The sequence below is a fragment of the Amphiprion ocellaris genome, chromosome 15 (assembly GCF_022539595.1).
Source record: "Amphiprion ocellaris isolate individual 3 ecotype Okinawa chromosome 15, ASM2253959v1, whole genome shotgun sequence".
Classification (NCBI taxonomy): domain Eukaryota; kingdom Metazoa; phylum Chordata; class Actinopteri; family Pomacentridae; genus Amphiprion; species Amphiprion ocellaris.
This window is the reverse complement of record NC_072780.1, coordinates 23,505,998-23,530,083: the sequence shown is the minus strand read 5'-3', so window position 1 is coordinate 23,530,083 and position 24,086 is coordinate 23,505,998. Positions and strand designations below refer to the sequence as shown.

Here is a 24,086-nt window from a genome sequence, read left to right as displayed (position 1 = left end):
AGGGCTTGCTCTTCGGAACAATCTAATTTCAAAGGAGTTTAAGAGGAGACATGGTGTTGTACAGATGAAAAATGACAGAAAAATGGAAGAATGTTTATTAGAGATTTATATTCTCCATACTTTGTAACCTCCATGCAGCTGTTCAGTTGCTCCAGGGGGTGTGATTGTTGCCCTATATGCATTCACCAGCCCTGCACCTTCAGTGAATCATTAGCGCTGCTACTAAAAGTTCACATGGCTCATTAATGGCCACAACAAAGTGTAACTACAATAACTTGGTTTTATACACTGCATACTGCTGACTGGGGTTAATAGAAACAAAGTGTACTCTACCACACATACTCTAAACAATTACACACATGAAATGATAGCTGTTAAGAGAAATAAGACATTTCCTAGTGGGTCACTGTACAACAAGATTGCTCAAAGACAAAAATTAAAACATCAGAGCGAGGCCAAGAAAAGAGAAGCAGCAAGATGTAGGTAGCCAGAGAGAGAGTTGGGTTGTGGTGACGAGCCCTGTGGTGCAGGATCCAACCCAATGCTTGCCAACAATAAACTGTTACTCACTTGCTACACCAAATGTCAGAATTTCATAAGATTTGCCCGAAAAGCCACAAGAAAGGAAGTTAAAATCCAGAAAAATCCAAATGCTTCATATAGTTGAGTACCTGCGGAGAAGCCACTGGGTTCGGCTTGCTGCACTAGTTCTTAAGTCATTTTTTGGAACTGTTGCTACCACATTGCTGTATTTGTGGAAGGTACTATAAAAATGTTTCTGATACAGTTTTTAATTTTTTCACAAATTACAACATTAAATCATTATGAAATCTGTAAATAACAATTAGACCAAAACTTTAAAAATCATACCAGTTTAATATGCAAGTGTTTTTTCATTTGATGTATTGCTCTACCAGTCATCATACTTTATTTAACCTCTACTGAATGATTTCATATGGTATATGACACACTGAAATTGTGCAATGTTGTCCTCTACACAGTGTTTATCAGACCAGCTATCTGGGTCTTTAGAGACATTGAACTGTCAATAGCTCCTGGTAAATTAGCACGTACATGAGAAAACAAACATGAATAATTTTATCTATAGTGATTCTGACATCATTTTATCCTGTTCTTCCACTCAGGTGTATAAATATGGGTCTGGCATTGTGTGTGCCTGGATTTGTGTAAAACAGAACCACTGTTGTAAGCAATCCTAAGAGATGCACTGTTGCTGATTTTGGTGGAGGGGGAAAGGGTTGGAGCACTCTCACAGCCACTAAGTTTGAAGCATATTGGTGTTCCTGGATCGCATTTTCTTACTGCTGTCATCACTCTATGAATAGCTGTTGCAATCTTTGTCGTCCTGCTTGACCTGCCACAGCATGGCTGAGGTAATCTTGCATGGCTGAGTTAGTCCCAATAATGAATTTGCATGTCTCTTGATTGTGATATGACCAGTGATATACTGAAGAGCTAAATATAGAAAAACAAGCTGTAGACCAGTTTTTAGTAGCCAGAGAACTACTTATCTATCCCTCCCTGGATGTCTTTATGTTTCTTTCTGTGTATGTGTCTTGTATCTCTGTTCTCATCTCCTGTCCCTTATGAAGTCTGACCCTATTTCCCCAGTCAAATCCCCACCACCTCCGTCCTCTTCCCCACAACAATGACCATTCTCTCCTGAGCATTAAGAAAATGACAATGACGGTCAAAAAGGATCTCAGTTCAACAGCCCTCTTCTACCCACATGTCTCAGTCACCTGAGCATGCAGTTTCTATCCCAGACACAAGGATATTTTCTGCTTTTAAAACTAAAACGGCATGTTTAACAGCAATTTTCTTGCTGAAAAAACAAGACACACTGTTGGTATTTTCATATTATTGCAAAATACTTGCCGAATTATGTTTGCACATAAGATCAAGGACATAATTTCTGTTGCATCACCATCTGGCAATGAATACATCCCAGATTCATGCCTTTCCTATGCCCACCATGTATGCCCACATGCCTGTTTGCCTCCTGGTTTCCTTCAGTCTCTGTCACAGCTGTCATGTGCAGCTTGATTATACCACTTCACTGTCACCTATCAGCTACCTTTTTACAAACTGTGTAGCATCTCAATGACTGGCTTCCCTAGTGACAAATGACTAAAAATCTGAGACGGTCATTTGATATTCTCTTCCATTTTAGCTAAACTGTTGTTGCTTATTTATAGATGAAGTGAATGCTAGTCAAATTATTATGAATTATTGCCCAAAACCCACTGCTGTGTTTGTGCCTGCCAGATTTTCCATAGTGCTGCATGTATGCAGTTTACAATAATAAAAAGCATATTTCCCACCTTGATATTTTATAATATTCTTTAAAAATGGGTCCTTGACTTCACGCGGTGGTGAACCAAAGTAGGCATCTTATATATAACTGTGGTAGATTTGACCTTGCTAGCTACCTAATGAACTAAGTTTGCTGAAAACCTCATTCAATGCAAACCTTTTAAAAGTTTCTGGCTGGCTTAAAACTAAAGTGAATAGAAAATGAGAAGCCTGGAAGGGGTCTTAAATATGCATTTCATTTCCACATACACAGTGTCATTCTAATTCAGAGCTGTGTGATAATGCAAGCAGATCAAGACAGATCACACTACATGTTCCAAAGAGTCAGCATCCTCACTGGCTAATAATAAAAACTGTAGAAGTCAGGCAAGAAAGGAGCAACACTGTTGTCATTTGCTTAGCTCAGTCATCAAGTAAAAACCTGAGTCTGATGCTTTTATATACAATATGTTCGCTCAGTGCTACAGCTGATATATGGAAATTACTTTAACTTATGTATACTGCTATTGCCCTCTATTAAATTACTATACTATTATATAATTGGTGGTAGACTGCTGTATTCTTTTGAGTTGTCACTCTATGTTTAGATAGGCAGACTTCCTCACACTTCTAAGGATGGGGGGGTCACAAGTCTCTGACACCAATATTTTGGTGGTTGTGTTTCTGTGAGTTTTTTTGTTGTTTTTTTGGCAATATACAATGTATCTTGGGTATACACCAAACCCATAAAACCCAGAAAGAGCCACTGACATTTCATCCAGACGATATATTGAAATTTGGATGTAGCAACATTCAGAACAGGCTGCAGTGGCCTTTTATGTAGTCCTACATTACCATAGTTGGTAGTAAGCTAGTAGCTTTCCCAAAAGGAGATCGCAGTGATAATTTATGATAGCATGATTTCCTCTTCAGAGGACGATTTTAGCACTGATGTACTTGATGACAACAAAGAGAGTGACAGTAAGGCTGTGATCACACAAATTGTCTTTCTACATACAGTTTGCTGGTTGAAAATAGAACCATAACAGATTTCCTTCATTCTACATTACTTGTACGCTGCAGTGCTTTATAACTACAGCAGGTTTTCAAATACTCCTGTAGAAAAAGCCTCCTTAGCAAAGCCACTAATTTCTATATAGCAACAAGCTATACGAACTGGCTTCAAAAGTATCTTGCACAGTAACAAATTGTTTCTACTAAAATGCCCCAGCTAATTGTAGATATTTGTGTTTCAGCATTATTTCTTTTGGCATCATTGCTTGTATTGAGACAGTATGTAATGTTATCAGTTCACCAAACAGTCAGTTCTTCAGCAATACTGCACTTCTCCAACAGGTGCATTTGTGCAAAATTATTATGCGAAGAAAGTAAATAACAGATCAGGTTGTTGAATGTCTCATGTAAAATATGTTGTATTATGCAGAGTTGGCCAAGTTAATCAGAAAGCATGGTAAGCAGCTACTCTACATTAAATGCAACTATATTGGAACAATACCTAGAAAAATGTAGCAAGCTAAGCTACAGCAACATGGCACATAGTTTACAACATCAGAAGCTGCATTTTCATTGTGAATATTTCTTCTATTTTTTTAAGTTTAAATTTCCTCGAAAATGAAAGCAGCTGGATTTCCTTGAGTCCCCTAAAAACATTTCACCTGTCGTCTGGATGAAAGGTGGTATTGGCAGGCTGCACTAAGGATTGGTACGTGATGTCACAGTCATACGTACATGCTTAAGTCAGCTTCGCATATACTGTATGTGGCTGTGGAGTCACAAACAGATCCTTAGTTTTGAGACCACATCAAAAGGTTTGCTGTTTCTTCTTGCCTCAGAAATGTAGCTTGTTTGGACACTTCTCCATTACTTCAACAATAAAATAGATTTGTTACTAGAAAGCTGCTGCATTCAGAAAACAATGGCATTACCACTATACTACTGAGAAGTATAGTTAAACTAGTAGTGACTCTACAAACACTGTGTATTTGCATACAGTCTGGAAGCGGTATCTAGCGCTCACATCCTGTGCCCCACTGCATGAAGCAGTTCAAAAATAGTGCTTATAGGCTCTGTTAATCTGTTAAAAAAAATGTGAAAGAACAATTTATTGAGACTCTGATCGTATCATGCAACAAATTAATTGTTGAGACCAAAGAACAAGGGAGTCTCACTAAACAAATGCAAACAAGTACAAGCAGACAATTAATTGGACAGGTTGGAAACACACAACTAGAAAACAAACATCCATCCATCCATTATCTATACACCGCTTAATCCTCACTAGGGTCGTGGGGGGGGCTGGAGTCTATCCCAGCTGACTCAGGTGAAGGCAGGGGACACCCTAGACAGGTCGCCAGTCTGTCGCAGGGCTACATATATAGACAAACAAGCACTCACACATTCACACCTACGGGCAATTTAGATTAATCAATTAACCTCAGCATATTTTTGGACTGTGGGAGGAAGCCGGAGTACCCGGAGAAAACCCACGCATGCACAGGGAGAACATGCAAACTCCATGCAGAAAGATCCCGGGAAAGCCAGGACGCGAACCAGGGATCTTCTAGCTGCAAGGCGAAAGTGCTAACCACTACGCCACTGTGCAGCCCTAGAAAACAAACATAACCTGTTAAATTATTATCCAAATTATAAACATCCATTCAAATTTATAGACTGACATTTTGGTGCTTTCAAAGTAACCTACATATACGATAGCTGAACACACTTGTGGTTTTAATGCACATTAAGAAATGATAAGAACCATCACAGGTTAAGGGTCAGGAAAGGACTTTTACCTGTAGGACACCCTACCTTTTGTTCCCATTTGAAGGCTAGGTTTAGCTCAACCAAACCTAATCCTTACCCAAATCCAACTGCTTTTGTTTTAGCCACAAATAAAGTGGTTTACATTATCAAGGTTAACAACTTTTTAATGTAATTTCCCTGTTTTCCCAGAACATGGCAGTTATTTTGGGAAAATAATGTTTATGATGATCAAATCAGAATTTTCTTATCATTCTATCCATCTGAAACATTTGCATGGTGCATTTTAGGGCAATTTGTAAATTCTGAAAATCTGTTGTAGTAATTCCAGTAATGGAATTAAAATAAACACTCCATGTACAGTCATCTGTGATATCTGATGTCACAGCTATAACTCTACAAAAGTAAGAGTGAGATTGATTTTATTTGCTATACAGTGGGTCATCCAGCATCTTAAAGTTGTCATGATAAGAGTATAGGCTTACATGGGTAATTCAAGCTTAGTTATGCAGTTTACATACATAACATAACAGTTGCAGTAACAGTTTAAAGAAGGGATGTCACTTACATCCCTCTCCATCCTAAATAACCTCCAGAACCTTCCTTTTCGTTTTTCTTTCCGTCCAACATTGGCTGCCTCCATTTTCCCATCCATCTGTCCCCCTCCTCCTTCATTCAGTTGACCATATTCCACTTGTCCTATTCATTGTTATCTGTCTCTCTTGGTCTGCTGCTGCCGAGCACAGCGAGGGAGGCAGTCTCTGTTTGGACACAAGGTAAGAGCATGTAGTTTGTCCCCAGCGCCACGGGGGCCACTCCTGTACAGACATGACTGTCTGCTGGAAGATGAGGATGAAGACAGTGAGGTAGATTGGATTGATGATGATGATGATGATGATGATGATGATGATGATGATCATGACAGTGATAAGGAGGAAGAAGAAAAACAAGTTCATGGTCACACTCTAAAGGTGGCTATTTATGTGTCGGATGAGGGGAGGAGCTTGGTTAAACCATATAAGCTAAACCCATCCAGGTTCAACAACTCCCACATGTCTTTCTTCTTGTCATGGCTGCTGCTAGTGGCCCTCACCATGTTGTGGCTGGCCTTCATTTAAAAACAAATAAATCAGGGGATCTCATACCATGTAATTCTGCAAGGTATCTATGGCTTTCTAGAGACTGTTCAGTTCAAGTGCTGTTTTTCTCCTCTACCGTGATCTTATCTTTACTTTAGATTATATCCTAAAAATGGCCTTCCATGCAATGTCAAAGTGTAAGGACTCAAAAAGAAATGTTGCTCTTTAAAACGAGCACATGTAACTTTTTCTGCATCAGATGGTTATCACTTAGCTCACTTAGTCACTGTTTCTACAGCTCTCAAGCTCTTTAAAATAGTAGTGGTGACTGATTTATTAGGAAAACCTGTCGTAATGTACTACTCTACTAATTCAATTTCTGAGACAGTTGGACCTTTTAGAGGCAGGTGAAATGACATCGGTCAATGGCAGATTTTTTTAGCTAGATGCTAGCTGTCTCCTATGCACCAGTAAGCTGTTTACAGAGGAGGTACTGAGCAAAATATCAGCTATAGCATAATTAGTCAAACGACCATACCAGATATGCTAAAATACTAATTATTGATAATGCTATTGGTCATAGCAGACCAAAAAAAAAGTAACAGAAAAAGTCGAGTGCACCCAAATGGGTGATTTTTATAGTTGTAAACAAAAATCAAGTGCCATTTATATGTTCAACAGATACACTGTGTTGTTGCATGTTTATTTCAAAATATACTATAATAAGATCTCATAACTTTTCTGTTATACAGCCCTTTGATTGCATTCAGTTATGTGGCAAGCAAACACTAATAGTAAGTTGAACAAAGCTCTCATGGAGTGTTGAAAATGTGTGCAGCCTTGCAGAGTGCTGTTGCAACTCACACACATTACCCTTGTGATAATACTGGACCAAGTATCAACCTGTAATCAGGCCAAGTGTAAGTATGAAGTCTGAGCTGTGCTGCCCTTCAACAGAACAGAGACTGAGAAAGTTTTAACGGAACTAAATTCACCCTGCTGAGATGATGTGCTATTCCACAACTGAAATGCTTAAACCAAATATAAAGCAAATGGTTCCCTTACATGTTTCACAGAAATTTTAACAAATAGGCAATGCGCTGATGGTACATGTGTTATCTATGGCTACAGCTGGCTCAGAATCATTCTAGTCTCCTATAGGCTCTTTTCTTTCTTATTTCCTGTCTGTGTGTTTAGGAAGTAGACTCAGGAGTACATTATATCTGTTTTGCTTTTTTAGTTGGTTTAGTTTGCTCTTTTTGTAAGTATTTTGAACACTATCTCATCACATCTAAAATATACTTCATGTTCTTTAGGAAAAAAAAATATCAGAAGTGTTTGGGATTTAAAGCCAGTATAATGAAGGGGTAGTTTAGCAGGAGACACACTTGTGTCTCCTGCTAAAAAAAAAAAAAAAAGCAATTAATTTTTTTTGGTGCTAAATCCTTTGTATGTACTGGTATGCATTACATCTACAGGCATTAGCCAGTGTATTGCAAACTAAAAACAGGCACTGACAAAGGGGTTTTCTTCATCTATCTGCTATGGCTTTTCAGTGTATGTAACTGAGATTCTAGTGATCAAAATTAAAGCATTACAGACCTGAACTGTGTTTAAAACTCACTGAGTTTGATATACAAAGTTTAGCTTTAATTTTTGCAGGTGGAGACTAACTACTTGTTTTCCTATGGGGCTTACAGGATACTCACCGGCACTGAGTCTGCACTCACTGCCAGTGGCACCTCGAAGGGGGACGTGAAAGGGCTGCGGCCAACTCTGAAATCTCATTGCCCACCCCTGTGGCCACCCCAGATAGGTCGAGTTCCTTCACTGAAACTCAGAATTTTCAGAATGCAACCACTGTGTCTGAGTGCGAGTGAAAGCAGCATTAGATTCCAAAAGACACAGTTTGCATGCCTTTAGTTGACAGAGACACACACACAGACATCTCCACAATCATAAAAAAACTTTCACATTTTTTCATTTTTAGTTTTTCTCATTCCCTTTTCCCCACAGTTGCGAAATTTTAACAAGCTGCAATGCCTGTTAAGTTTGCACAACTTTACTAAAATGAAGACAAAGTCTTTAACAGGTCAGATTTTATTAGTAATGAATGTAATCCAGGTTTTGACAAAGTGTTAGCAGGAGGGAACAGGAGCGGTTAGAAGAAGGCTTTCATCTAAGTTTATGTAATACCTGCCACTTTACACCCAACAAGCTCCATATTGGTCAGATCCATAAAAGCATTGAACAAGACTGATTGGAATGTAATGGTAAATATTTTCCTTCACTTCAGGCACATGAGCTGTCACACACAGAATCAGAATTTGTCACCTACTATTAAATCATTTAGAACACAGCCAAATCCTGAGCACCATCCATTAACAGCAGGATCTTTGCAACAGTGATGTTATTGTATGCATGATGTGTTATAGAACAGGACAGAGTAATCACCAAAATATGGCAACAGATAGCCTACTAACAGTAAAAACACATTTTATTACTGCTGTGGTTAGATAAATTATCACTTTTGAAAATAATTTTCAATGTTGAAATCACAAATAAACTATTTGTGTTTTGCATATAACTGCTTCCCTTTAAATATTCTGCAGCATCTCTTCTCTTGGACTGTTTTGAACATTGGTCCCCCAAATAACCAAAATGCTAACTGTGCCTCAGTTAGCCTACACACATCAAGTAAAATATGAAACCGAAGTATCTCTGTATGAGATTTCTTAACTCTCACAAAGCTTTTAACTAGCCTCTCGACCACAACAGCATAATAGGATTCTTGAAATTCAGTTAAGGCATTTGGGTTAAATGTGTCAGTGGCCTTATCTGGCCATCCATATGATACACTTCTGAAGGTGCCACTGCTCACTGCTGAGACTTGCTGAACTCCTGCCTGTGCTGTAGCTGTAGCTCTGGTTGTAGTGGAGGTTGTCCAGTAATTACACAGTAATTGGCAGTTCAGTCTCCCACCCTTCCTTATGTCAAAGTGTTCTTGGGGAAGAAACTGAACCCGAAGTAGCCCGATGGCAGGCCAGCCCCCATTCATACAAACATTCACCCACTCTGTGGCCATGGACATGTGAATGTGTGTATCGATGGATAAATAAGAAGCACATTGTAAAGCCCACTAAGGTTGAAAAGTGTTATATAAGCACGGACCATTACCATTTACTGTCTAAAAAATACCAAAGACAATATTTGAGACTCTGGTACCAGAGTCAGTCGACTTGAGGCTCAGTGCCTGTTTGTCTGTGGATACTGTTCGTGCTGCATGCAGCTTGGTTGAAAGTTAGACTACCTTCTGTGCCTACTAGTACTAATGACTGTTCGTGAGTGAAGAACTTTTATCTCATCCAAATCATTTCTGTTTTGTTTTTCTACACTATACAACCGCTTATTGTTCTTCCAATTAGTGATAGTAACCTTAACTTTCCATTCAAACAGCATACAGAAAGTAATCACTCACACTTCCATACATGCTTTATCAGATTAGTATGTCCACTCCCCACCACCTACCCTTTTGACACAATTTTGAAATCACTCTTTTAGCAAGAGGCCTTACGTCTGGCTTATCTTTGAGTTGATATTTTTAGTTTAAATAATACTTTTGCCAGTATTGCAGTTTTTACCACAGCAAATGTTTAGTATGGTTGCTTTTGTTCAGCGTTTAATATTTGAGCACTGTGGGGAGAAAAAAAATGGCAGGTGGGTTCTGTGTCATTAGCTGTATTTTAATTGTTAGGCAATGTTGCCTTTGTAGTTTTAAACCTGATTGATGTCTATGTCCAGACTCTACTAAGCAGTGGAGGTAGAAGATTTGGTGAAGTTTTGTAGTGATCCATTTCTTAATGCTAGTACAGCATGTTGATGCACTGTTTATGGTGCACTAAGATGTGAAGTCTCGTCTCAGTGTATCATGTCATCTTTTATCATCCTTTTACCCCAATCATTTTGTTGGAGTGTGACAATTTCTTTCTGTTAATGGATAGTTAGGGTAGGTTTTGTTTCAAAAGAGATATTCGCATTTGATGTGAAATTTAGTAACAATTAAGTGTCTTTATTTGTATCACTTAGTCATCTTCTAAGAATTCATTAATAACATTTCATTATAATTTTAAACCTTCCTCATGTTGTATCCAGAATACAGATGATGTTGAAAACCTTAAACATGACTGTTTAAATTAACTCCAGGAAAGTGTCTTGTTTACCCATGACAGTGGTGGTGGAACTGACATACAAGTGGTATTGTGTGTTTACTACTTTTACAAGACTGTTATTTGATTAAATATATTTTTAATAACTGTGCTTGCTCAGTGAATATATCCAGCCTCTTGATGGGTGAGCACACATCCACCAGCATCATTAAATCTTGGGATAATTCTGTAAACCTGTACTTACTCCTGTGAATTATAGGAATTTACCACATTTTGGTCTGATGGTCTACTGATGGAATTTGTCTTAGTCATCCAGTGAATTTGTTGCTTTTTGTGTATTGTAACATTTTCAGTATTATGACATCTTCTTGCATAGAAGTCATGACTATCACTCCCCTTGTGGCAACCATCTGATCCAAATTCTACAATATGCAACAGGTTAAACTGTCCACCAATTCTAGTCTCATCATACACCAAATAGTAAAATAAAACAAACAAAAAAGCAACAACTTGAAAGTCACTGGTGGTTCTTACTCATTATTTGGTTGATTCTGTAACTGTAAATGCTTTGCCCAGTGCTAAGAAATGGGATAAAAGGGATAAAAGTTGAAAATTTAAGAAATGGTTACAAATTTGACTTGATTATTACTGCAACTTTATGTAACTTATAGTATAAACTGTGTTTACTGGCCCAGTCAATCAAACTTCAGCAGACTGTCATGGACATACTGTCAGTTCACTGCTTCATCTACAGTATACTTTAACTGACTCCTGGGATCATGAGCTTTGCGCATAGACCATTTGAAAAGTATGAGATTGTGGATATGAGCAACCAAATTCAGTTTCCTTCGCTGTATGGTGGTGGTCTCCCTTAGGGAAACAATAAGACGCTCAGATTCCTGAGAGGAGCTTCTTGCTTCTTAATGTTGAAACAGGTAGTTGACGTGGTTTTGGCGTCTCATTTGGGTGCCCTCTGGACCATTCTCAGTTTTGTGGGTATCCCCAACTGAGAAGGGATGCTGCAGCAGACCAAGAACATGCTGGCTGGCTTTAATATACTGTCTCACCTGGGGATCCTGATGATCCTCCATAAGGAGCTGGAATATGTGGCTGGGAAGAACTTTGTATGGACTCCCTTGTTTCACTTGCTGCTATTGTGATGCAGTAGACTGAGCAACCATCATCATTTATTTTAGTATCATATTGAGCATTTTTCCTCTATATCAAGGGGAGGGTGCAAAGAATGCATTTGTATACGAAAATGTTTGGTGTGTGTTTGGAATATGTAATTTCCAAACACACAAGTTGTTTGTAAATGCTAGTCAGTGTTCTAACATAATTTTGTAGTACATTAAACCACCTGTCAACACTGTGAGAGATGTACTTTTCTGCAGTATGTTGGGTATGATGGTATTTGCAAGCATGATGCAAAAGAATTTGTTTTTGTCGAAATCCAAATAATCTACAATATTACTATAAATACATTCTCGCTAAGTGAGCTTCATTTTAAGTTATTTAAGTGTTATGAATTTTGTCGGAACATTTAGATTCTTCCATTATGCTGGCTTTTACCTTGATTGATTGTGCCATTGTGCATGCTCCCACTAGGCTGATAGTAATTAATTCTGCATTGTCCGTTTGTTGCTTCAAATGTGTTCCATAATTTTGCAACAAGTGGTCAGTGTTTCATAATCAACGGGCACACAGTTTTGTTTTGGACAAGATTCTGTTCAATATTCCTTGCTTAAATCATAATATTAGGTGAAGAAGTACTCACCAATGTGTGAAATGAAAGTTTTTTATTAAATTGTTGTGAAGTAACAAAGTTAACTTGTGGCTTTTGACTTCATCATACAGTACTGGCAAACAATCAACACACTTGAGATATTCAAATTCATATCTATTACACAGCATCATCAGCAATTTATCTTGTTAATTCCTTACTGCAGCAGGACAACAAGCTTAAATGTACAGTAAGCCTCTATCTTTAGCCACACAAACACCAGTGAATCCTGCCACAGATAGTGTGGTCCCCACAGATCCCTGATTTTAACATCATGGAGATGCAATCAGTATCTTGCCACACAGTTTTATCCATCATACCTTCTTTTTGTCAGCTTGACTTTAAAAGTAGCTATCATATAACATGACATCTACTGTTATCATTAAATGAGAACAGATGTCATGGTGGATGATAACAGAAATGTTGTATGTCATAATTGATTTTTATTTTTGCCAAATATGGATTGGATCTGCAAAAAATGTTTAATTATCTAATTAAAGATTCTTCCAAAAATGACTACTCTTTCTCCATCCCAAAAGTTTGGAATCAGGGAAACTACTAATATTGTTCATGACAAAAGTTTAACTGCTGGACATAATGTGTCTCCTAAGTGTAAATCATTTAACAATAACAAAATAATTTTTGAGTGAACGGTACTTCGACAACTATTGTATAGTGTAGTGACACATTAAGCAGCATAGGTTCTGCCTATGTCAGCTGTTTTGGGAAACTAAACACTGGCCTATAATACACACGTGAACAAAATTGTTGATACCCCTTGGTTAATGAAAGAAAAACCCACAATGGTCACAGAAATCATTTGAATCTGACAAAAGTAATAATAAATAAAAATTCTCTGAAAATTAAACAGTGAAAATCAGACATTGATTTTGAACTGTGGGTCAACAGAATTATTTTAAAAAATAAACTCAGGAAACAGGCCTGGACAAAAATGATGGTACCCCTAGAAAAGACTGAAAATAATGTGACCATAGAGACATGTTCAATCAAGGTGTGTCCTCTAATTAGCATCACAGGTGTCTACAAACTTGTAATCAGTCAGTCGGCCTATTTATAGGGTTACAAGTAGTCACTGTGCTGTTTGGTGACATGGTGTGTACCACACTAAACATGGACCAGAGGAAGCGAAGGACAGAGTTGTCTCAGGAGATTAGAAAGAAAATTATAGACAAGCATATTAAAGGTAAAGGTTATAAGACCATCTCCAAGCAGCTTGATGTTCCTGTGACTACAGTTGCACATATTATTCAGAAATTTACAGTTTTTCTCAATTGATAAGACACTAAATTCCATTCACTGCACACAGCCACCAACTGACTGCATACATTTCTCAAAAATAGGACTCTGCTGTCAAAATTTTGGACACTATTCGTGGTTTGCACACAGTTCCCAGAACTCTTGCACTCTTTTTGCAAAAGACTGAACATGTTTTTGGTCATTTGAACACACTTTTTCACTCATAGCACACATTTTTCAAAAAGTGAACACTAGGAAGCAGAATTGGGACACTGTTCCAACGCTGCTGTCACAATTAATACACAACAGGTCAAAACTGAAAACACTTTTGCCAATGAATTGCACACTATAAAACCTGCTGGGAAGCAGAATTAGCTGTTCAGAATGGATGTCAGAGGAGCAAGAGATCATGTTGGAAGAAGAGGACGTGGACAATCTAGACCATGGCCAGAGCCAGAACCAGAAGCTGGACCTGCCCATGCACCTGGTCCTGGACCACTTTACATGGTATGTAAATGTTGTTTGTCACTTCAGTGACATGTCTATACTGGAACAATAAAAGCAGTCAGAAATGTTCTGAGAATACTGTAAGAAAATCTAATGCATAATTCTGGTTCACAAGTGCTAGTAAAATTACAGAAAGTGTACATGACTGACTTTTTCTCTGTTTTGTGTGCGTTTGTTCCAGAGAGTTTTTCAGATGGATTCTGATGATACACATGAAGACATCTATGTGGATGAGGCTGGTTTCAACTTGGCCAAGAGGAGGAGAAGAGGGAGGAACATCATTGGACAATGGGCTATAGTCAACGTCCAGGTCAGCGTAGGGGCAACATAACCCTCTGTGCTGCAATAAGCAATCTTGGAGTAATTGACCGTCATGCAGTTCTGGACCCATAGAACCCCAGCATTTGTTAACTTTCCTAGATGGACTTGGTGAGGGCCGACTGACACAGGTGCAGTGCGTTTGGCAAGAATACACGGTTTTTGTTGTTGTCAGGGACAATGTTAGTTTTATAGAGGACTATTGATTCGGTAACGGTTCAGTATGAACCCTCAGGTTGTTGTGGTTTTTCTGCTGCCATATTCTCCCTTCCTCAATCCTATAGAAGAATTCTTCTCTACATGGAGATGGAAGGTATATGAGCGGCAGCCATACTTTGGGAAAATCTCTTGCAATCAATGGTCTTGACATGTGGTGATGTTTCTGTTGATGCATGTCAGGACTGGATCAGACACACTAGGTCTTTCTTTCCACATTGCCTGGCCAGAGAAAACATAGCTTGTGATGTTGATGAGGTCCTGTGGCCTGACCAGGCTGAAAGAATTGATGCAGACATGGGGTAAATATTTGCATACTGTACTGTGTACAATACAGTGCTGTATTTTTTGTCTAGCATTATTTTTATTTTATAATGTACAGTCAGGCACTGCAACGGCCCCCTCTGATTCATTTATAGGATGCATTTGTGTTTGTCATTTTTTAGGACTGTATCATTTTTTTATACTTCTTGTGAAAACACAGTGAGAGAAGAGTGTTTTGTATTTAGCAGTGCACTGTCCTACTTTTGCTTTGTGTGTCTTAATTTTGAAAACAAAGTTCAAATTTTGACAATAAAGTGCGCTTTTGACACAAGTGTACAGTGCTTTGTGAATTGTGTTCAAATACAAAAAATAGTGTGCAGTGTGTTGGGAAATGTGTGCTATTTTTCAGGAACAGTGTCTTATCAATTGAGAAAAACAGTAAGATCCATGGGACTGTAGCAAACCTCCCTGGACGTGGCTGCAGGAGGAAAACTGGTGACAAATCAAAGAGACAGATAATACGAATACGAACAAGCCACAAAGCTTCTGGGAGAATGTCCTATGGACAGACGAGACAAAACTGGAACTTTTTGGCACATCAGCTCTGTGTTCACAGATGCAAAAATGAAGCATATCAAGAAAAGAACACTGTCCCTACTGTGAAACATGGAGGAGGTTCTGTTATGTTCTGGGGCTGCTTTGCTGCATCTGGCACAGGGTGTCTGTAATCTGTGCAGGGTACAATGAAATCTCATGACTATCAAGGTATTCTAGAGAGAAATGTGCTGCCCAGTGTCAGAAAGCTTGGTCTCAGTCGCAGGTCATGGGTCTTGCAACAGAATAATGACCCAGAACACACAGCTAAAAACAGCCAAGAATGGCTAAGAGGAAAACACTGGACTATTCTGAAGTGGCTTCTATGAGCCCTGATCTAAATCCTATTGAACATCTGTGGAAGGAGCTGAAACATGCCGTCTGGAGAAGGAACCCTTCAAACCTGAGACAACTGGAGCAGTCTGCTCATGAGGAGTGGACCAGAATACCTGCTGAGAGGTGCAGAAGTCTCACTGACAGTTACAGAAATTGTTTGATTGCAGTGATTGCCTCAAAAGGTTGTGCAACAAAATATTAAGTTAAGGTTACCATCATTTTTATCCAGGCCTGTTTCATGAATTTATTTTTTAAAATAATTCTGTTGAACCACGGTTCACAAGCAATGTCTGATTTTCATTGGTTAATTTATAAATAAACCAAAATCCAGCAAATTTTGCTGGATTTTGGTTGATTTTTATGTGAATCTTCTTAAGAAACATTTTTAATCTCTTTTTTTTCCTCCAAAAAATGTTCAAAGATTTCCCAAAAATGTTGAAAATGTGGACATCAGAAGTTTTCACTGTGAAAATATATTTTTTCCCACACTTTCAAACTTTAAAATGGGTTAATTTGACCCGCAGGACGACACCAGGGTTAAACTTATTTTGAGTTTTCTTGTAAAATTCAACTCAAGACAAGATTATTTCAAGATTGCTTGACTTAACAAGATATTTAAGATGCATAGTCTTAAAACAGGTCCCTCCAGCTTGCTGAAATGTCACTTGTTAAGTGAATTTATCTTAAATCAAGTGGGATGACACATTTTGACTAAAAATAAGACTAATAGACTTGGTAAGATTTCGACTTTTTGCATTGTGGCACATGCATAAATATGACTAGAGCAGGCTGCCCCCAAAAACTGAGTGATGAAGAAAGAGAAAAGCGAGGGAGGCCAACAAGATAAATATCACTCCTCTGAACGAGTTACAAGCTTCCGTGGTTGAGATGGAAGAGACTGTGATATGGCAAAGAGAAAGCCATTGTTGAAAAAGCTGTCATTAAATCGTGATTGGAGCTGGTTAGAAAACACGTGAGAAACTCTGAAGTTAACTGGAAGAAAGCTCTTTTGCCTGATAAGACCAAAATTTGGCTTTTTGGCTATCGTACACCTTGCTGTGGTTGGCAGACACCATAAACTGTACATCCTCACAAACACCCCAGCCGTTCAGCGCAGCATGGTGAGGTCAGAATCATGTTTGGCAGCAGGCCGTAGAAGGCTTGTCTTTAGATAAAAAATAAATGCAGCAAAGTATTGAGAAGACAATGGAGGACAACCCAGTGCCAACTGCAAAAGAACTATGACTTGGCAGAAGATTTATTTTTCGGCAAGACAATGACTGGAAGCATACAGCCAAAGCTACATGGAAAGGTTTTTTTTTTTTAAGACAAAAGGGTGAATGTTCTATAGTGGCAAAGTCAGAACCCAGACCTCATTCCAATTGAGAATTTGTGGCTGGACTTGAAAAAGGCTGTTTGCTCACAATTTCTGTGTACCTTAACAGATCTTGAGCAGTTTTGCAAAGAAGATTGGAGCAAAATTGCAGGCAGATTGAGACCTATTCAAATAGGCTCAGTGCTGTAATTGTGGGCAAGGTACATTCACTAAATACTCGCTTGAAAGAGATTTTTATGTTTTTATTTCATTAATTGACATTACTTTTTAGACATCTATTTTCACTTTAACTTGAGTCTTTATGCTTGTAAACTATTGTTAAAAAAGCCAAATTTAATTGGCCATAATTCAATGTTGTAAAGCAATAAAAGAGGAAGGCTTAAAAGTCATGGATATATTTTTAGAGGCACTGTAAATAACAAATATGTTTCATCTTCCTGAAGTCCTGCTGTATTGTTGCATTGTGTACAAGTATGGCATAGATACACAGAAGCAATACACTATAATCAAAACTAAGTGTTTTTTCTTTATTATTATTTTTTTTAGGCCACTTTATACTGCATTGTCTTACAGTGTGTCAATACTGTACTATTTCATCCTCATTTCTCATCCCTGTACATATTGTAAATATTATTACTACTGTTCTATTATTATTTTATTTCTATTACTACGTCTATTGCTACATAAGTTGCTGTAACAATGTGAATTTCCCCTGGTGTGGGGAGAAATAAAGGACTTATTATTATGAATAGAGTCACAAATAGTTATACGTAAGGGAAACACACAACACAGTTTCTGTTTCTTGTTAAGCTGATGTGGCTAACATTACAGCAGGCACCTCGTCCTACTGATGGCATATGAGTGTACAGTTACATGATGACAAATACATTTGAACAAAGATATCTGTGTGTGAAATTTATACTCCGTAAAAGAATAAAAGTCACAATGATAACTTCATGAGTTAGCCACTTTACCCATGACTATATTTTCTATCACAAATGCAAAACAATTAGAAGGTAAGACTTCCTCTGCAGGAACTCAATCTTGCCCTAAACTTCAAAGGCTGCAATGTGTGAACGTGTCTGAATTTCTTTGAGCTGAATGGTATGAAACTGTATGACAGCTGTTTCTCTTGATGACAGCCTCAGAGAGTCTTTTGCTGTTTATTTGGTCCTTGCAGTCTCCGGTGCAAAAGACCCAGACAATCACCATCTCAGACATCACCAACTCCCTCAGAGGAACTGTGAGCTACAAGGACATCCCCTTAGTTCACACTGAAACCAAGACCATCACATACGAGTCAGCACAGGTGAGGGGAATTCAAGGAAATGCACACCCCCAAAAAATTGACCAAGCATTTACAGGCTCAGATTAAATACATTTAAACAGTTTGTCTAAAATGTCTCATTGTATGCAAATTTCAGGCTGACCCCAACCTGAAATTTTGGCCTTCCCCTGATCTATCAGTTTGATATAAGGCTAAATTACGTGACACTTTATTCTTTCTTTTTTTTTTTTTTTTTTTTTTTTTTTTTTACATTTTTAGAACATTTTTGTGTCAGTAGATAACCCCACTAGAAAAACTGTAGGTGGAAATTTAATGTCAAGATTTTGTATTAATGCAGGTGCAGCTTTAAGACCCCTATAGTCTTATGCCTTTGGTAGTATATACTGTATAAATTATCAAACACATATGCAGTTAAATAAATCACCACGGACTGTTTGCTTCAGTTTCACCTGTCAGCCTCTCAAAGTGTCCCTGGTCAAGACTGCATGATAGTGTGCATGGTACTTTATTTAATTAGTGAGAGATATAAAGAAATGCTTTAAATGCAGCCATTTACCATTTTCACTGTTTGCACTGACAAAGCCTTTCACAAAGTTGCCTGAGAGACTGAGGCCTCAGGGCACAAATATTGATAAAATAACAAAGTTACAGTATCATTATCAAAGATGTACCATTCAGATACCTTATTTCAAAAGCACGTTTTGTTCTAATGAACTTTTTCTTCATTGACAAAAAAAATAAATAAATCTACATTTCTCAATTATTTAGGTAGCTACAATATGAGCAGTTCAAATTCAAACAGAAAATGTCAGATTAAGTAAAAATGAAGATTACTAATTTGGTCAGAACTGTGATACCAAACGAATGAGACATTTTGGTTTCTAACAAAACAGTTCTAGGTTCAGTAGACAGCCCTAACTAAAATTACTGTTTTTAAAGGTTTTACATCAATCTACAATCAGTGAACATCTTCTTAAAAATTTCACAAATTCATTGAAAATGTAAACTTAAAATCTCTCATTTATAGGTATTCAGACCCTTAATTCAGCAATTTCTCAAAGCCCTTTGGTAGCCTGTGTGTTTTCCAGTCCTCTGTGATAAGTCTGTGCAAGTTTTGCAAAACTGGATACAGTCAGTCTATCCCATGGCAGATCCTCTCAGGCTAAATCAGATTATATAGGAAGCATCTGTGAGTTGCCCTCTTCAGGTGTCGCCACAGACGTTCTGTGCGGTTTAAGTCTGGCCTTTGACTGGACTACTCAAGGAGCCACTCCAGCATTGTCTTAGTTGTATGCTTTACGTAATTGACATGCTAAATCTCAGGTAGCTCCTCTCCAAACAGGTTTTTCTTAAGTACCTCTCTGTATTTGAGTACATTGGTCCTTTATTCTGATCAGTCTTCCTATCGCAGCTGCTAAGAATTACTTCATAGCATGAAGCCGTCATCATGATGCTGCATGGTAGGGATGGTTAGCAGGTGATGAGCAGTGCCTGCGTTAAGGTTCACCAAACATAGTGCTCAGAGTTCTGCTCAAAGAGTTCTATCAGATCGCCGATTCTTTATTATCTCAGAGTCCTTTGAAAGCTGTTTGGTGAATTTCAAGTAGACTGTTACATGTGTTATTAATGAATGGCCTCTGTCTAGCTATTCTATACAGCTATACACTATACTTTACCATACTATACTACATTGTGTTGCATTGCGTTGTGATAAATGCCTGACTAATGGAATGCTGCTAAGATAGTCTTCCTTGATGTAGATTCTCCCATCTCTGTAACGAACTCCTGATGCTGTGTTACAGTGACTGCTGGGTTCCCCCTCTCTAACTACGAACCCTCTTGCTCGATTACTGAGATTGGCCAATCTGGCAACTCTATTAGGGGCTTTCGACCGGGGTGGAGCCCGTTCGGAGTCGGAGCCAGTGCCCGACTTGGCGCCGGTTTTTTGTCTTTCCACCACTGAAGCTGCGGCTCCGGGCTCCAAAAACTGGGGCTTTTTCGGGCACCAACTCGTTGCTGGGCCAGACTTGGCCAGAGTTGAGAGCCGAGCATGTCACGGGCAGGGGGCGGGGTGACATCTAAAAACATCTAAAAAGATAAACATAGATATGATCATCAACTTATTGCACGTGTTTAACCGCTAATTAATCAATGCAAGCGTAGTCGAAGCTAAGTAGCTAAGCTAACGCTAGCACGTTTACTGTTAAGTATCCAAATGTCTTTGATAATTACCTTTCTTCTCAAACGTGATCGCCGGGCATTGGAACGGCGACGCCGATCCAGAAGGTTTTGCTGTTCAGCGATGGCGAGACACACTAGCAAAGCCATGTACACCACTCCAATGAAGTCCTCCATTGTTGTTGTGTGGGTTTCAGTACGGCACGAACGCTGTTGAATGGCTACGTATGCAGTGACGTACACACGTTTTGTGGTGGCGCAATGACGCAGCTCCAACTTTGCTCCTTCTGAATGGAAACACAAACCCGTTCTGGGGCGGCACGAGATTTGAACCAAAAAAGCACTGGCTCTCAACTTTGAACCAACCTAGCACCTGGTGCTCTTTGGTCGAAAGCCCCTATATGAAGAGTCCTGGTGTTTCCAAATGTGTTCCATTTCATAATAATCTGGTCCACTATGCTCCTGGGAACTTTCAAAAATGTATCTGCAGAGAGAGACCTGTCTCTGGACTTGATGATTTTGTTTTTCTCCAGACCTGCAGTTCGGATTGTTGGACCTTATTCGGTATAGACAATTGCATGCTTTTTTGAACTGTGTCCTTAAAAATGCAATTTAATGCAGATTAACTCAAAACAAGATAGAATTAGATTGCAAATAATATTAAACCCTCCCAAAGAATCCCCTCTTTATCATGGTGGAGGAGTTTAAATGTACCTATTATTCTGGGAGTTTTGTTGTCTGGGGCAATAGCCCTTGGGGTCTCCCAGAGCAAATTGGTTCTGGGGGAGGACCAGACAAACAATGATTCATAAAACCCTGAAGACAACAAAGATAATGAACGGTGCCACCTCACCTGGAAAAATTAAACCAGAGCCCCTCCTGGAACCAGGCCTGAGAGGAAAGGTTGTATAGGCCACACTTTGCCTCATTAAGCTTGGTTGGGAACAATCGTAAGTGGCAACATAGGGCCTCTGCCCAGTGGGCGGTGGACAGGAGCTGGTACCTGAGTGTGCCTTCCCCTGGTGGTGTAGACAGGCTGTGGGCATGGGGAATAGGCATGGGTCACCTCACTGGCAGAGAAGTAACTGGAGCTGGTAAAGGAAATGGAGTGGTACCAACTAGATATAGTTTCGCTCACCACAATGCATAGAAATGGTTCCAGATCCAAACTCTTGAAGAGGGGTTGGACTCTCTACTTTTCTGAAGTTACCTAGAATGAGAGGCAGAGGATGGTGATACTTGCAAGGTCTCGGCTGAACACCGTTTTCTTGGAGTTCTTCCCGGGGAATGAGAGGGTCGCTTTTGTGTGACTATGTGTTCTGGGGGGAAAAAACTCTGTTTGTAGTTACGCACTGAACAGCAACTTGGAGTACCCGGGGGTAGTGGGACTTCAACGCTCACATGGGCAATAATGGAGGAACTTTTAAGGCGTGATTGGGAATGGCCTGCCTGATCTGAACTCAAGTGGTGCTTTGTTGTTGGATTTCTTTGCTAGTCATAGATTGGCAATGACAAACACCATGTTCAAGCATGAGGTGGCTCATAAATGTATCTGGTACCAGAGCATTTTAGACCAAAGGTCAATGATTGATATTGGAGTGGTGTCATTAGACCTGCAGCTGTATGTCTCGGGCACTCGGGTGAAGCGAGAAGCAGAGCTGCCAACTGATGGAATGATGGATGAAGGCTGCCAGACAGCCCTGTTACCATGTCCTCTGCTGAGGAGGCAGAGCCTGCAGACTAGATGAAGGCTTCATCAATATCCATGGCAGAGGATGCCAAGGTGATCAAGAAACTACTCGATGACAAGGCACCAGGTGTGGATGAGATTTGCCTTGAGATGCTAAAGGATTATATCTCATGTGGCCTGGAAATACCTTGGGTCAGGACATGACCTAGAACAATGATGGATGGATGGATGGATGGATGGATGGATGGATGGATGTTAAAGCAAACAAGATGTAATGGCCACAATTTGGAGTGGCATGCGAAAGGGTCTTTGTACTTCTGTTAAAGAGAGATTTTAGTTTTTGGATTTTTAATATCTTTGCCTAAAGGCAAAAGTTTCTAAAACATATTTGCACTTAATAATTCTGGTTTATCAAGGGTATATTGATGGGGGGGAAATGCCAGCTTTTATCATGTGAAATAAACCTACAAAAGAAAATTTTTAAAAAACAAATGGGTCAAAGTACCTTAACTGTTCAAATACTAGAAAAATCAATTATTGAATGTGTGTATTTAAATGGACTAATACAAAAATTAAAAAGTGTCTCTTCCACAGCCGGTGGACAGCCTGGCAGAGAGGGAATCAGGAGTTCTGCTCAGTGCCCAGACCATCACCTCCGAGACCATCAGCACCACCACCACCACCCAGATCACCAAGGTCTGCTCACTTTACTAACAGCCCTTCTCGCAATACAGATCAATACAACAATTTATCACCTTGCTGTGATGGTTCTCTACTTTCACTTACTTATGCCAGTGGTATTGATCCTTTATGATTTGATTTATGTGCCCGCTTGGAAGAGAATGTGGGTGTAGCCTCATAAGCCAAATGTTGCAAGAAACATCCTTATATTTCTCTACAACACTTAAAGTGTCACAGAAGCTCCCTGGTTATCTGGTTTGCTAGTCTTTTTTCCTGGTCAATTTCATTGAGTATTTGCCAATGAAGTAAGTAAGTAAAAAAATATCAGGTAAACAACTCAGATCATATTGTAGTTGTGGGTAAGGATATTATTTAATTACTTTTTTAACGTTGTCTTCGTCAAAAAGCAGTAAAAGCACATTAGATGTTCAGGCTCAGCTTTTAAGAAACATTGATGAAAGACACTCTGCAAAAGTACATTGTTCAGCTTAATGTAGCCCGATAGTGGGAGGTTAGCCTTAACAAGTCAGACTAACAACCAATTAGAATTTTACAACAAGTCATGTTATGAAGATACATTGTGTTATTAGATTTTAAAATGTGTAGATCATTCTCATTTTGTTTACATTTTCATTGCATAGGTTGTACTGCTAGATGATGTGTTGTAAGGTCTAGAGCGGAAGTTTTCAAACTGATTATGACCCAAAGGGATGTGAAGTGGCTGTGTGAGTCGAAAGGGACAGATGCATCTTGATGTTGTAAAAAATAGCTGGAAGTTAATTATTGTTGCTTGACTGATTTGACCAGCTTAGAATCAACAACTGAAACAGCAGTACAAGTTGTGACACACGGGTGATGAAGATAATTAGGTACTTTTGAAAAACTTTATAGAAATTATGAAAACTAGATGCTACAAAATTTCATTCCCTTTGAATCACTACTTATTATATTCTGAACACATAGTCACAATACATGTACACTATATTGCCACAAGTATTCACACACCTGCCTTGACTCACATATGAACGTAAGTGACATTCCATTCCTAATCCATAGGGTTCAATATGACGTCGGTCCACCCTTTGCAGCTAGAACAGCTTCAACTCTTCTGGGAAGGCTGTCCACAAGGTTTAGGAGTGTGTTTATGGGAATTTTTAACCATTCTTCCAGAAGTGCATTTGTGAGGTCACACACTGATGTTGGACCAGAAGGCCTGGCTCTCAGTCTCCACTCTAATTCATCCCAAAGGTGTTCTATCGGGTTGAGGTCAGGACACTGTGCAGGCCAGTCAAGTTC

The 24,086-nt window shown here is 39.0% G+C and overlaps 1 protein-coding gene across 15 annotated transcripts in view; it reads left to right on the top strand.

The window, feature by feature from the left end:
- The window catches only part of epb41a (erythrocyte membrane protein band 4.1a), a 100,602-nt gene that overhangs the window by 63,771 nt on the left and 12,745 nt on the right, over nucleotides 1–24,086 (top strand). For 11 of the 15 annotated variants that reach the window (XM_023294576.3, XM_023294582.3, XM_055017749.1 and 8 more), the window contains 2 exons: nucleotides 18,134–18,262; nucleotides 22,704–22,805. The exons of 1 other annotated variant lie outside the window; for it this stretch is intronic. In XM_023294576.3, the coding sequence (XP_023150344.2) occupies nucleotides 18,134–18,262; nucleotides 22,704–22,805 (231 nt within the window). Of the gene's footprint in view, nucleotides 1–5,843; nucleotides 7,993–18,133; nucleotides 18,263–22,703; nucleotides 22,806–24,086 lie in introns of those variants that run through there. 3 more of the 15 variants (XR_008604112.1, XR_008604111.1, XM_055017753.1) reach the window with 3 other exon arrangements.